Raw genomic sequence first — 14,231 nt, forward strand, 5'->3', positions numbered from 1 at the left:
CCATGAGCAAATATATCACTATTGTGAAGCCAACCCACTCTATGGAATTTGTTTTGACAGTTGGAAAACTAAAACACACACTTTCTCCTCTCTTCTTTAACTCCAACTCCTCCTCTCCCATCCTCACAGTCAGCCGATGCCTTTGCTTACTAACTACAAATGTGTCCATGTTCCATTCTTATGTACTATGCCTCTCTTGACGGTACAAGCGCTTCTTTTCACTTTTGCCTATGCAAAATGTACTGCTTCAGCAATTTTCCCTCTTTTCTACATCACTTACTTTTCCCTCTTAATTGCTGTAATTTTTTACCATGATAAAAAAGCAACACTTTTTTAAAATTCAAACTCCAGCTACCACTCTATTTCTCTGCTTCTCCTTAAAAGCAAGCTTTCTATCTAGTCTAATTTCTACCCTCCTTTCTCCCAAACTCTCTCCAATAAGGCTCTAAACACTCATCAACATTACCAATACACTCCAAGTTATTAAATTCAATGGTTAATGATCACATCATTTTATTTGGCCTTTTTTTGTCATAAGTGTTCATTCCTTCTTGTTCTGGAAACCAGAACAACCCATTCTCATGGTTTTCATCCTATAATTCTCTCTGATCCTCTTCACTCTTCTTTGCTGGTTCCTCCTCATCTCCCAACCTCTAAATGTTGTAAGGTCCTTGGTCCTCTCCTTTTATCCATCTGTATTCACTTCCTTGATAATCTCACACAGATTACAGCTTTAAATACCATCCACAGGCTGCTGGACTCTCAAATGTGTACCTCCAACTCAGACCCGCCCCCAAACTCCAGACTAATATCCAACTCCCTACTCATTTTTTGTCTCCACTTGGATGGCCAATAGCATCTCACACTCAGCAGGTCTTTATCTTTTCCCCTAAACATTTTCTTGTCTCTGTCTTTCCTATTTAGTAAATAGTAACTCCATCCTTCCAGTTGCTCAGGCCAAAAACCTGGGGATCTTACCTGTCTTTTCATTTTCTTTCAAATTCTGCATCAAAGCCATCAGCAAATCCTGTGGGTCATATCTTAAAAATATGCCCAGAATCCAACCACTTGTTGCTGCCTCCATTACAATAATTTCTTGCTTAGATTATTGCGATAGTCACCTAACAGACTTCCCTGCTACAATTATCTCTCATCTAATTTATTGAAATACCCATGAAAGTGATCTTTCTGATTGTATTCTTGTCCCCTATGGTCTATTCTCAACAGAAAAAGCAGAGGGAGGCTTTTGAAACACCAGTCATAAATATCTCATTTCTGCCCAAAACTCTTCAGTGGCTTCCCGTGTCAATCACAGTAGAAGCCAAAGTCTTTGCAATGTTCTTCCCGTTACCTCTCTGAGCTCCCCTCATCCACTCTGCTCTGGCCTTGGCACTGGCAGTACCCTCATGGCCTTGGCACTGGCAGTACCCTCGGCATGCACCACTCCACCCCAGACAGCTACATGGCTTGCTTCCTCACCAACTTCAATTCTCTGCTCAAATGTTACCTTATTTTTGTTCTCAAGATTGGTTATAAAGAGTTATGGACCATCTACATAATGAAATACCATGCAACAATTCTTTTTTAAATGAGAAAGTTCTTTATGTACTGATATGAAAAAATCTCCAGGATGTATTGTTAAGTGAAAAATTCAAGTACATATTAAAGTATATTGCTTTTTGGTGAGAAAGGTATAAATAAGATTCTATAGTCATAGTTTGGTCTACGTCAAGCAACACCGGAAGGACATATATGAAACCAATAAAAATGGTTGCAGATAGGAAGTGGGAGAAATGGAACTGACAAGACAGAGTGTGAATGAAACATGCAAAGTTGTTTGATGCTTTCGTGTTGTTTTGATTTTTCTACTATGCAAATGCATTATCTATTTAAAAAAAAAAAGTAAATAAAATAGTTAAGTAAAACACCCAGGCACACTCCCTTCTTCCCTTCCCTTCTTTATTTTTCTGCACAGCACTCATCACCATACAATACACTCTACATTTTTCTAATTCACCATTCACTGTCTTCTTCCTTACCAAAATGTAAGCACCATGAGAACAGGGATTTTCTGCCTGTTCACTATGTAACCAGAGCGGTAAATATTATATTAAATGTAATATAATTTATAATGAATAATTACATTTAATTACAATTTAATATGATTAATATATTTAACATAGACTAAAGTACATTTAATGTTTAATTTAAATAGTAAATATTCATAACCCTAGAAAAATGTATACCGATATAGAGTTATATACTTATTTATATACATATATACCAAACTCTATAAATATAACCCTCCATTAACTGTTGCTCATCCTAAAATAGTTCTGTTCAAATCACATGTAAAGACCCCTTAACGACTCCGCTTTTCTCAGTTTATAAAGGAGCTTATCCACACATACCCCCCCCCACACACACACCCACACCCACACACACCCGAAACGGCAGGACAAGGAAAGGAAATGGAGACGAAAACGGGGAGAGGGCGAAGGCCAGGCGCCGGGGAAAGATGCGCTGCACGCGGGCCAGCAGCCAGCACAGACGGGCGCTGCGCCTGCCGCCCCGGCCCACCGGGAAAGCCGAGGGTGCGAGGCCCGTCGGTTCTGTCCGCTTTCCCAGTACAGCGAAGCTCCCCACGGGCAGCGCAGGCCCCGCCTGCCCCGGGCGCGCACACACCTGTTGAGGAAGATGCTGCTGACGTCGTGGTGGCTGACCGGGGGCTTCTTGGAGCTGGCGGCCATGCGCAGCGGCCGCAGGAAGCCGTTGACCAGGACGCAGAGCTGGTGGACGTACTCGGCCTCGGCCTCCACCATGGCGAACACGATCTGGTTGCGCTTCCTCATGCTCTCGGCGTGGGGCGAGCAGATGTAGTCCTGCACGATGGTCTTCCACTTGCGCCTGCACAGCCAGCCGCGCAGGAAGCTCTGCACCTGCGGGGCCAACGACACCCGGGGAGCGCTCGCAGGCCAGCTTAGGCGAAAGGGCTACTTTTACAGAACTGTGAAGGTACGCAGTGAAAAAAGCTTTCCGCCCTCCCGACTCCCAAGTGATCAGATATGATTTCCCCATCCGGAGATTTTGCGGGTTTTTTTGTTTTTTTTTCTTCTTTTTGCACGGGCTGGCACCGGGAATCGAACCTGGGCCTCCAGCATGGCAGGCCAGCGCTCTGCCTACTGAGCCACCGTGGCCCGCCCTCCTGGCCATATTTTATATATGTATAAGGATATCTACGCACGCATGATTTTCCTCTACATTCAAAATAAGAGCACACACACTCAGTTTTATACCTTGTTGCTTTTCGTTTTGTTACCTAACAGACTGTTCTGGAGAGACTTCGTTATCAGCACAGAGAACTGCTGCATTGTTTTAAGGGCGACATGATAGTATCCCGGACGGAAGTACCACAGTTTTCCACCCAATCCCCTATGGCTGGATATTTGAGCTATCAAGCTTTTGCTGATAAAGGAAAAATGCTATAATGAACAACTTTGTACATGTCATGATGTGGTTTGTAATAGAATTATATTGGGCAGGTTTCAATAGTATCTCGTGTTTTTTTGGAGGGTGGGATGGGGCCTGTTGTAGTAGCAGGAAGGCTTTGAGTCACAATACCTAATTCCATACACACACACACACACACACACACACACACACACACACACACACACACCTATCTGACCTAACCATGCCCAAAGAGCTAGAAGGAAACAATCTAGGTCCAGCGGTTGTACTGGAAAGAGAACTGGGGAAAGCTAGTCCCACCTCTTCCCATGGGAACTGTATTTTCAGTTTTCTTATCAGTAAAATAAAGCAGCCAAACTGGGTAAGTGTGGCCTAGAACAGTACTTTCATTGGTGCACTACTGAGTCCAACAGTGCAGTAAATAAGGGCAGGCTTCCTCCAAGCGGCAGGAAAAAGATTTCTAAAATAATACATTTTTCTCAGGTTCCTAAGTTTCTTCCATAAATACTTAAGCCCTTTAAGCCTGTCTACATGGATTCTAGAATATAATAAATTAGAGTTATCAACATTTCAAGAAAGGGATAAATAGGAGGTTTATTCCTTAACAATATAGTATCATAATTTCTTGTTTTGGCTTAAAAAGAAGCGCGAGCGATCAGCTCATCAGACCTCCCCTCCCCCCCTTTTAAAAACTAAATTTTATGTTAATTTACAAAGCTGGGAATGATGCAGCCAGACTCAGCTCTTTGTACCTTCTCTTCCTTAATTGTAAGGACTCTTTCTCAGCCACCTGTGCAAAACACATGCTAACTATTTGCAAAGGTGATTATTTTGTGAAAAGGCTACAGAAATATAATTAAAAATCAATGTTGTAGAAAACCTTAACAGCCTCTAAAATTGATCTGAATTCTCTAAGTATTATTTGAAAACTAAGCAGGAAACCTGGGAACGTGGTACACTGGACTGTGTGTTTTAGCTAATTGACAAACAATGAAGGGGGTCACTGACGCACCCAGGAAAATGTTATATGTGAGCAACGGAAAGGCGTGTGTCATCATTGTGAACTCGCAGGCTCTGTGGGTCTGGTGACCTTGAGCAGGTTAAACTACCGCAGGTCTCTCATCTATAAAATAACTGGCCAGAAGTAACTGATGTCCCTAACGGATCTAAAAAATAATAAATATATGACAGTTTGTTAGGATTTGTTATATCTCAATGGCAGTTTCAGCAACAAAGCAGATTGCCAGTTCACATATAACTGAAAGCATCAAATCACTACCAAATCCTTTACGGTATCACTGTTATCTATTCAACACGTTCTTTTTTTTCATAATATTTCACCCATATGTCTAAATTATCCTGTACTTGATCTCTACTCCTCTTCTGCAGCATTTAAATGTCTACTGATAGACTCATTTGTCTATCAATTTGCATACAGGCATTGAAGTAACTGTACCTCAAACAATAAACATCAACTGCACTTGAACTGATTTATGCAGGAAATTTTTATGCATAGTATTTGGAGAAATATAATGAAAAGCCTTCAGTGAATTATAGCCAATTTCAATTCCTCATCTCTTGGAGTCAAAAAATTAAGTTGACATTTGCCATGATCAGAATAGGGACACAAACTCATTTGCTAACATAACTTTTCACACAGATATTAGTTTGATTTGGGAGATAAAAGACAGTAAAATTAGCTCTAAGACTTATATAACAAATTCAAAAACAAGTTTTTAAAATAATTATTTCTATTAAGAAACAGAAAAGCAGAAAATGTCAAAAGTATTGATTTTATCATTATTCTCTCATTTAACAAAAGTATTTTCAAAAGTCAACTTAATTGAATTCTCTGTTAATTAAAACCTTTCTCTTTACTTTGGCAAGTGGTGCCTGCTGAATGACTGGGTCAGACCATTTCTACAACAGAACTGAAAATTGGCTCTTACTAATATTTTTGTTTACATGTAACTGCATACAGTTAAAAGGAAAGCAACAGCATTAATCTAATAACAATAACAAATCAAATTCAATAAAAATCTTTATTTCTAAAAAAAGAAATGATGCTACTTTGCTATTTCCTTTTTTTTTTTAACTAGAGAAGTTCTTAGGAAAACTGATGCATGAAATAGAGTTCCCATTATCTTACCTTTGAATGACTTGAAAGTTGAAAATACTGCTACTTAGCCCTAAGAATCACTAAGTCAAAGTCTAAATTTAGATAAATTTCTGCTACAACTAAAGAGGAATTATTATTTAACATAGAAAAACAGGAATATGAAAAGAATAATATAAAAATTAAAATCTGAAGATGGGTACCCAGGAAATGTGTTTCAAACACAAAGCATTTCACCTAATGTTAAGGAAGCTGAGTAAGTTACTTTAAAAAGGACAAGTAAAACTGTGGAACACAAAACCTACATGACACAAATTAAAACACAGTGGGTTAGAGTGAGTGCCACTGTTTGGGTCATTGCAAGAGTTGTACAGTTACAAATGACAGTAAGATGGAAGGATCTACTGATTATGCTAATGTTAAAGAATGGAAAAACAATAACAAAACAGAAATCTGAGCAGATATACTGATTTACTCAATCTTCACACATTAAAAACAAACAAACAAAAACCTCTCCTAAATAGCACTGAAGACAATGCTGAAAGGCTGAAAAGAATTATTTTTAAAACGTAATTTAAAACAATAATCCCCCCAAATATGAAAGCAGTGCAAAATCAGGAGGTTCAACAGCACTTAACTAACCCAAACGGAGAACACTGTTGTCTTAATGTCTGGTTTCAGCATCCTTCCCAGAGTCCAAAAGGAAACTCCCAGAAGTAGAAAAAAATCTCAAGCTGAAGCTTGAGCAGAGAAACAGTCATGAGACTATTTCCAGTCTGAGAGTTGTTGGAACAGAAACACCAGGCGGTCTCAGCTCAGGGAGAGGGTGGCAAAGGCACCACCACACCACGGACAACTGCTCGCCTTGGCCCCACCAGTGCCAAGATCCCCCAGTGTCCTACCTTTTTAATCTTTTTGATGTCTGGGTCCTCATCTTCTTGGTTGCTTTGGTAAGGTCGCATTCGTTCCTTGGTTTTATTAAGAGCAATAATCTATAACACAAAATTGGTCCATTCCATGATTTGGGAAACACTCGATTATAGCCCTAACCCAAAGGAAGTTGTGCCTACAAAGGTGGTTCATGGGACCCTCAAGAGACACTCATTTCTTCTCCTTTCTCTCTTTCTCTGGGGCTGAGCAGGGGGGACAGGAACTCCAAGCCTTGGTGTCCCCAAGGAAAGCGCCTAGAAGAAGATCTGAGGAAAGCTGAGCTGGAGTCTGGGGTTAGGGGGCTGTTGGTCCCCAGCTCGGTCCTGGCTGCCAGCGATGACCAGGCCAAGCCCTCGCAGGTGCTCGGCACCATGACAGCCACCCTTCCAAGGGGGCCGCCTGTGATGCCTCTGGTCCCTAAGTTCAGGGCCGCTCAGCTCAAAGCTCTTGTGTCCCATCATCAGCCTGTGGCTCTTTAAACACACACAGTACTGCACAGGTTTCCTTGGGAAAATGGAAACTGCACAGGGAACCTCAGGACTCTAAGGGTGGTACAGGCCAGCCAAGAAGATTCCTTAGAAATAGGTAAAAAGGACTGAAAACTGAGATCTCTTTACATATCTCCTGTTCAGTTCTGTGATGTGAAAGAGTCACCAGGTGGTCTCTCAATCACACTTAAAATGCACTACGTTACCATGCAATTGCAGGGCTCTTACAAACATAAGGACCTACACAGGTTTGCTAGTAAACAAGCACTTCAGAAGTTAGATCATTATTGCTTCCCCCTGACCTGTCATTAAATTTTCCTCCCCAATACCGAATATATTCCTCTGCCATTTGCTAGCAGGGAAGTGATAAATGGGGGAAATAAAAGGAGTAGAAAATAAATTATGGTTCCTGTCAAGCGACCACAGAAAACATACCTGCTACTGACAGTTTTTAGCTGGAATCTATATTCAGACTAAAATAGAACATAGTGAAGACAGATAACCACAAATAAATGTTGTGGAACATTGCTTGGTGCTGAGTTTCTCATAGAGTAAATATCAACCCCTTTCACTTAGCAGACAAGCATCTGTTCCAGCTTATTGTGGCAAAGAAAGAACACAATAATTTTGTTTTAAATTACAGTGCCTGATATAGTCTTTTAAAATGCAGGTTTGTTAAGTTTTCTGTTATTGTTTGTACTATATCAGATTTCAGGAACTAATCAGGAAGTTAACAACTCTAATGATACAGACACAGTCTGCAACTTCTCATCTCGGGGGAAGTTAGCACATCCCAGTCGGATCAGCTTCCACCCGTGTTCTGCACAGGGCGTGCACAGGGCAGAGCAGGTGAAAAACCCTCAACAGGATTTGTAGTGACAGTCTCAGAGGAAGGTGTGAGGAACCCAGGAGGTAAACATCCAAGGACAGTGAAAATGCAAGGAAGTTACATTTGAAAAACCTGAATTGTTTCTGTTAATAAGGATGGAATTAGTAGTTGAGTCCATTCTGTCCTAGTCTTCCCTTTGAAGACACCAGTAATGCATCCCTGGTCAGAGAGGGGGAAATAATCTCATTCTCGACAGTCCTCTGAAATTCTTCAGTGATCGATCACTTTCCAGAAAAAATGGCAAGGACAGCAAGGAAAGCTACATACAAGTATCTAGATAGAGCCTAAGCGTCCCGGGAGAGGGTGAGAAGCCAGGAAAACCCCCAGTGCCGTGGAGAGCCTGCTCATCTTCTCTCACTTGGCGTCAATCACACTGTCTGGGGTGCAGTAACTGGAAGTTCACACTCTGACAGGAGGGAGGGTTGGAAGGGAGGCAGGAATTCCAATCTCAGGAAAAAGGCACCTTAGCAAATGTCATACTTTAACCCAAACGTGCTTGTCACATTCGGGAGGGGAGAAGGCTGGAGTCCTCAGATGTTCAAAAGTAAAGACTATCTGAATTCATTTCTGGTTCTTTCCTAGTTGTCATTTTGGACCTTAACTGAAACTGTGGCAGACTGACATTATCACTACTGCTACAACAGTCAATCTGAAAATAGATAGTATAGTCACCTCTTGAATATCTGATCTAATGAAAGACATGAGGAGCATAAATAATCACAACATACTGTCCTGATATTTTTCTGGAGCACATTTCTCTAATTCTAAATGCATTAGGTTCACTTCTAGATCAGTAGCCCAGATATGTTCATGTTGATGGCAAAGGAACTCAGCTTGGGATTACAGTTTTGCCCTGAATAGGACTCAGGTAATAATGAGAAGACGACAATAAATGTAAAACACTGAGAAAGAATCTAGTGACTGGGAAATACCTCTGATTTAAGTCTTTCGATTTCTGTATCTTGATCTTCGAGTTGATGTCGGAGTTGGTTCGCTGCAATTTTTTCTGTCTCTACGATCTGAACTAGGTGAATGTACTTCTGCATTAACACTTCCCTCTCAATCAGAATGTCTGCATAACTTGAGAAAAAAATCACACAGTTAGTCATTGAGATATTCTACTGCAGTTCCACAAAGTGGAATATATACTACAGTTTAAAAAGAAGCCATGTATAGTTTGTTTTGTTAGCTCTATTTTATGTATATCTTAAGTTTCAGTTTATACTTGGTATCCTTCAGCTATACAGAATTTGAATTACTGTCATTTCACATGTCCTTTATTGAGAGTTCATTTAGTGGACTCACAGTTCTATCACGTAAGAAAAATGTAAAGAAAATCTTAATAGTTTTAACGAAGAAGAAGGCCCATTTCCTTTAACAAAGAAACCGATGTGTTTTGAATCGATAGTAAACATTTTGTTTCCAGGGACACGATTCAAAATATTTCACCAGGTAAGGGTAAGGTACAGACATTAACCAATCAGAAGAGACCCGCTGCCAGGCAGAAAGGTTGCAGCAACCAATCAGATTAGGGGCTGGCTGTAAAGCCCATTATGTCTGAATTAAGGCCCACCAGTGCACAGCAGCTGGTCATTAGCCCTGTTTGGCTCTCACAAACAAAGGGTTTCTGAGACCTTTGACTGCTCTCTTTTCAAAACAAACAGATATTTTTAGGAACTAATCTAGCAAACGAACCTATGTCCATTTCTTTGGCCAAATGTAGTAAGACAATTTCTTAGGTTTTTGAATAGATTATGCCATTTTGTGGCATCTGCAGTCTTGCCTCCAGATCTTGCAATATCCAGGGTGGTAAAATTCCTCTAGTCATATAATCTTTCTCAAATATTTGATCATGGTAAGAATGAATTAGAGTTACTATTTACTGATGTATAGGAGGTGCAACACTTTATCTCATTTCATCCTTCCAGGAGCCCCAGGAGGGAGGCTTTATCATCCTCATCATACAGAGAAAGAACTTGACCCTCCAGAGGCAAAGTACTGGCCTTGGGTCACACAGCTAGTAGACGGCAGGGCTGAGACTCAAATTAAGGGCAGTCCGATCCCATGCTCTTAACCACAGCTAAATTGACTCTCTAATGCGAAACAGCCAATCAGATATAAACCAGAATGTTGCAGCAGAAATGTTTTGAGCTACCTTCTCTCTTCTTCTCTCTTCTTTGGGTCATGACATGTGAACTGGGATGATGGCAGCCATGTTTATACCACAAAGCTTGCCCTCATGACCCGGTGAAACTGGCCTAAAAGAGATAACTAACCAAAGTTCAACCAATTAGATTCTTTCTCCTGGGAATATGAGACTGGGCCTCTAACCTATTTTCTCCAACTGAGGTGCTATAGACAAGGAGACTCAGGCTGCCATGGCGGGGAGCCATATTTGTCTACCCTTTGCCAAAGCAGTCAAAGTCAGTCTGTGAGGAGAGGAAAGGATAAGCGGATGTTCAGAAAAGTAGAGGTCAGAGAGACAGAAAATCTGAGCAAGAAAGGTAAAAACTACCTGGGTTCCTGTCAGCTTTCTAGTTTCTGGTTCCAGACCCTTGTGATGCATGAATACAAGTTTTATCCTTGGATTCAATGAGATATTGCTGTTTCTAACAAAATTCCTTTCTGACCTAAACTATTTTGAAGTAAGCTTGTGTCCACTGGAACCAGAAGAGTCTTAAGACAATTCTAAAAATCACAATTTCAGTTCAATTACCTCAGTATTCTCAGCACTTACATCATGTGTGTTGTTAGTGTTAGGGAGAAAGCCATACTGTTGGCAACATTTTTAAGTGACTTGTGCTAAAAAATTTCTCTAAGAGAAGAAAGACAGTATAAATATAAGAGGAGGGGAAGAAGCGGGAAAAAAAGAAAGCACTTCATAGAAATGTGCTATTGGAAAGTTTAAATGGAGGAAATAATGATAGAGCATTAGAAAAGTTGCTATTATAAAAATCCTACCTTTTCACATCAATTTTGTTAAAAGTAGGCCACATAGATTAGGAATATGCTAAATCAATTATATAGCAAAAGGGTGTTTTAGTTTCTCATTAAAAAAAGGAAAGGCAAACCCCACCCAGGATGTCAGGCTGAGTTCATGGAGAGTCACCACCGAGGCTAGCCTCCCTTTGTGTCCAAGAACGCACTGAAACCACAATAACTTAATAAAGCAGGAAAGTAAGCCATCGACAGATGAGAAATTTTGAGACATTCCAATCAGAGAAAAAAACAAATGGAATCATAATGCTGGGAACACTGGAGTGAGGAAGCCACAGGTGTAGATGCCTTTTGCAATTGTGGTTCTCACCAAGTTGGTCCCGAGATGCTGGAGCTCAGACTCAACCCCTACGAAGAGCAGGAGTAGGCAAGGGTGACCACTGGGATATTCCATTAAATAAGTGCCTTCAGGCCATCCCCCAAAACATGCAAGGAAAAGGCACAGCTGGCAACAGTGGCACATCCTCAGGCCACAGGCTAAGATCTGTTCTCTGTAGAAAGGGCCATGCTCCTAAAGAAGGTTCCTATCTGGGGAGTTGGGCTCTGACAGAGAGGAGAGAGGCTGGGTTTACTGCACATCCACAGTGGACACGAGGGAGAACCAAAGAACAGAAGGCACCAGGAACCCTAGGAGTAAAATACACTGTATTAATTTTCTATTGCTGTGTAGCCAAATATGTAGCAGATTAAAACAACACATATCGATTATCCTGCAGTTTCTGTAGGTCAGGAGTCCAAGCTCGGGTTAGCTGGGACCTTTCCTCAGGTCTCACAGGGGTGTCACGAGGGCTTTCTCATCTAGTGGCACAAAGGGGGAAGAATCCTCTTCCAAGCTCATCAGGTTGGTAGAAAAATTCACTTTCTTGAAGCTATAGAAGTCTTTGTGGCTTGCATCTATGATCTCGGGGTTTTCACCTGAAGTCAAGCCCACCCAGGATATTCTCCATTTAGATTAAATCAAAATCTACTGATTCGTGTTGTAATCACATCTACAAAATCTCTTTTCCTTTTGCATAAAGCATAACCTAATCAAGAGTGACCATCCCATCATCTGTCCATATTCTAGTGGCTCCCTCACAGTTTCCTCCCTCACTAAAAGTTGGGAATTATATAAGGGCATGACACATTGGGGGTTCCCTTAGGGGGCACCCACCCACAACATACACTAAATCACACCGCCTCAGAGCAAGGTCTCTCTTACCTGTTACCTGCCTAAGAGAAACGTACCTGTGTCACACAGACCCCAGGTCATCAGGGACAAAGCAACCACATGCCGGTTACATATAATAACCCACAAGTTCCTTCATTTAGAAATAAGGATCACCAGGCACTGGAGAAAAACCAACTCCCCAAAAAGAAAAGCCCCTAAGGCATATGCCATCTATAGTAGCCCTCTGGGAATTGTACCCCTATGTAATCCTTTCTCCTTGAGTGCGTGCTGGACTAAAATAGTCACTTCTGATGACCAGGATACGGTAAAAGTGCTGGGACATCACGTCCAACATTATTTTGCAAAAAGACTCTGACTTTCAGGTTGTTTGACTTCTCCTACTGTCTTCTTTGCTCTGAGGGAAGTCAGCTGCCATTTTTGTGAGCTGCCCTGTGGAAAGGTCCAACTGGCAAAGAACTGAGGGAAGCTCCCGGAACTGAAGCCCTCAGTCCAATAGCTGGTAAAGAGGTAAATCCTGCTGACAACCATATGAGTAAGCTGGGAAGTAGACCCTCCCCCGGCTGAGACTTTACATGAGACTGCAGGCCTAGCTGACCCCTTACCTGCTGCCTCGGGAGAGACTGAGGAGTAGAAGCATCTAGCTAAGCTGGGCCTGGATTCCTGACCGACAGAAACTGTGGGAGAATTAGTGTTTATTTCCTAGGCCATTAAAGCATAGTGCAGCAATAGACAACCCCAAATGAACAAACAGAGAGAAGACAAGGCAATTTTGAGCAACAGAGATTTATTATCTTCAGAGAGACAAGGGAGGATATTACAGCCATAAAGCAAAAACAAAAACAAAAGCCCGCTATGGAAAAGAAGTAATCAAATAACAAGAAGAGTTCTTGAAGACCAAAAAATAATTACTAAAGTTTTACAGGTCAGCAAATGTGCTAACCAGTAAACCAGATATGGCTGAAATCCAGGCTGGTTTTGTTTTTGTTTTTGTTTTTGTTTTTGTACAGGACACTGCAAAAAGTATGAAGAAATTGGAGATTTGAGAGAAAAATTGAACAGCATGAACAGAGATCTAAGAGGTCTAATGTCTGCCTTATGGAAGTTCCAGAAGAAAAAAAATAATAAAGGTGTGAGGGGAAGAATATAATCAAAAGACACAAGAACCTCGCCTGAACTGAACGTGGCATAGTTGAAAGAAAAAGGATCATCCAAATGCCAGGCAGGATAAATGAAAAGAATTCCATCTGTATCCTGATACACCCTGGTGAAACATCAGAGCCCTACAGATAAAAAAAAAAATTATAGAAGCTTCCAAAGAGAAACAACAGGCTATCTGAAGGAAATGAGAATCACGCTTTTATCATACTTCTCATCGTAACACCTGGGATGCTAAATGGCAATAGAGAACTGAAGGAAAAATATTATGAATCTAAATTCCTAAACCCAGGCAAAAATGCACCAACCAAGTGCCATGACAAGACAGAAAAGTTTATTCCCACTCCTACACATTTACTATAGGAAAAAATGATGAGGTTTTTCCAATGAAACAAAACAGAAAACAAAGACGAAAGATGACATGGAAAGCAAGAGTACAAGCCAGATGAAATAAAGGAAGCGAGACAGAAATTAAAAGTTGACACATGTAACGTGAGATTCTCCTTTAAGGAGGAAATATTCCATTGCAAATATTACATTTCATCCTCTATGGAACCAAACACCAGCCCTGGGACTATGGTACATAATATTTGCATGACCTGATATAAATGCCCCTTATTTGTTTATTTATTTTTGCATGGACAGGGACCGGGAATCGAACCTGGGTCTCTGGCATGGCAGGTGAGAACTCTGCCTGCTGAGCCACCGGGGCTGCCCAATACCCCTTATTTTTAATTTTCAGAATCAACCCATGGCAAAGCACAGAAGCTTAATTAAATTTAGACAACAGAATGTAAATGTTTTAATATTAATACAGAGAATGAGTAATAATAAAAGTTATAAAGCTGCATGTTTTGAGGAGAGAAAAGAACAATGAAAACACATCAAAGGTCTAACTTTCCATCTTTCATAGCAGGGAGTCTCTCTCTCTCTCTCTATATATATATATATATATTTTGTTTAAAGTTGATAAATCAATAGAAGTTTAACTATATTCTTATAAAACATAAAGTC

General features: G+C 40.8%; 1 protein-coding gene and 1 long non-coding RNA gene across 5 annotated transcripts in view; one reads left to right on the forward strand and one right to left on the reverse strand.

Annotated features, from left to right (window-relative positions):
- The window catches only part of RASGRF2 (Ras protein specific guanine nucleotide releasing factor 2), a 277,005-nt gene that overhangs the window by 169,982 nt on the left and 92,792 nt on the right, over nt 1-14,231 (reverse strand). For all 4 annotated transcript variants that reach the window (XM_077139291.1, XM_077139290.1, XM_077139289.1 and 1 more), the window contains exons 3-5: nt 8,827-8,974; nt 6,490-6,579; nt 2,686-2,939 (exon numbers count right to left, since the gene is read on the reverse strand). In XM_077139291.1, coding sequence (XP_076995406.1) covers nt 2,686-2,939; nt 6,490-6,579; nt 8,827-8,974 — 492 coding nt within the window. The remainder of the gene's footprint in view (nt 1-2,685; nt 2,940-6,489; nt 6,580-8,826; nt 8,975-14,231) is intronic.
- On the forward strand, nt 2,537-3,495 carry LOC143665632 (uncharacterized). Its single transcript, XR_013167123.1, has 2 exons — nt 2,537-3,015; nt 3,327-3,495. It is a non-coding gene; the product is annotated as an uncharacterized LOC143665632 (long non-coding RNA).

Source organism: Tamandua tetradactyla, chromosome 21 (genome assembly GCF_023851605.1).
Source record: "Tamandua tetradactyla isolate mTamTet1 chromosome 21, mTamTet1.pri, whole genome shotgun sequence".
Lineage (NCBI taxonomy): Eukaryota > Metazoa > Chordata > Mammalia > Pilosa > Myrmecophagidae > Tamandua > Tamandua tetradactyla.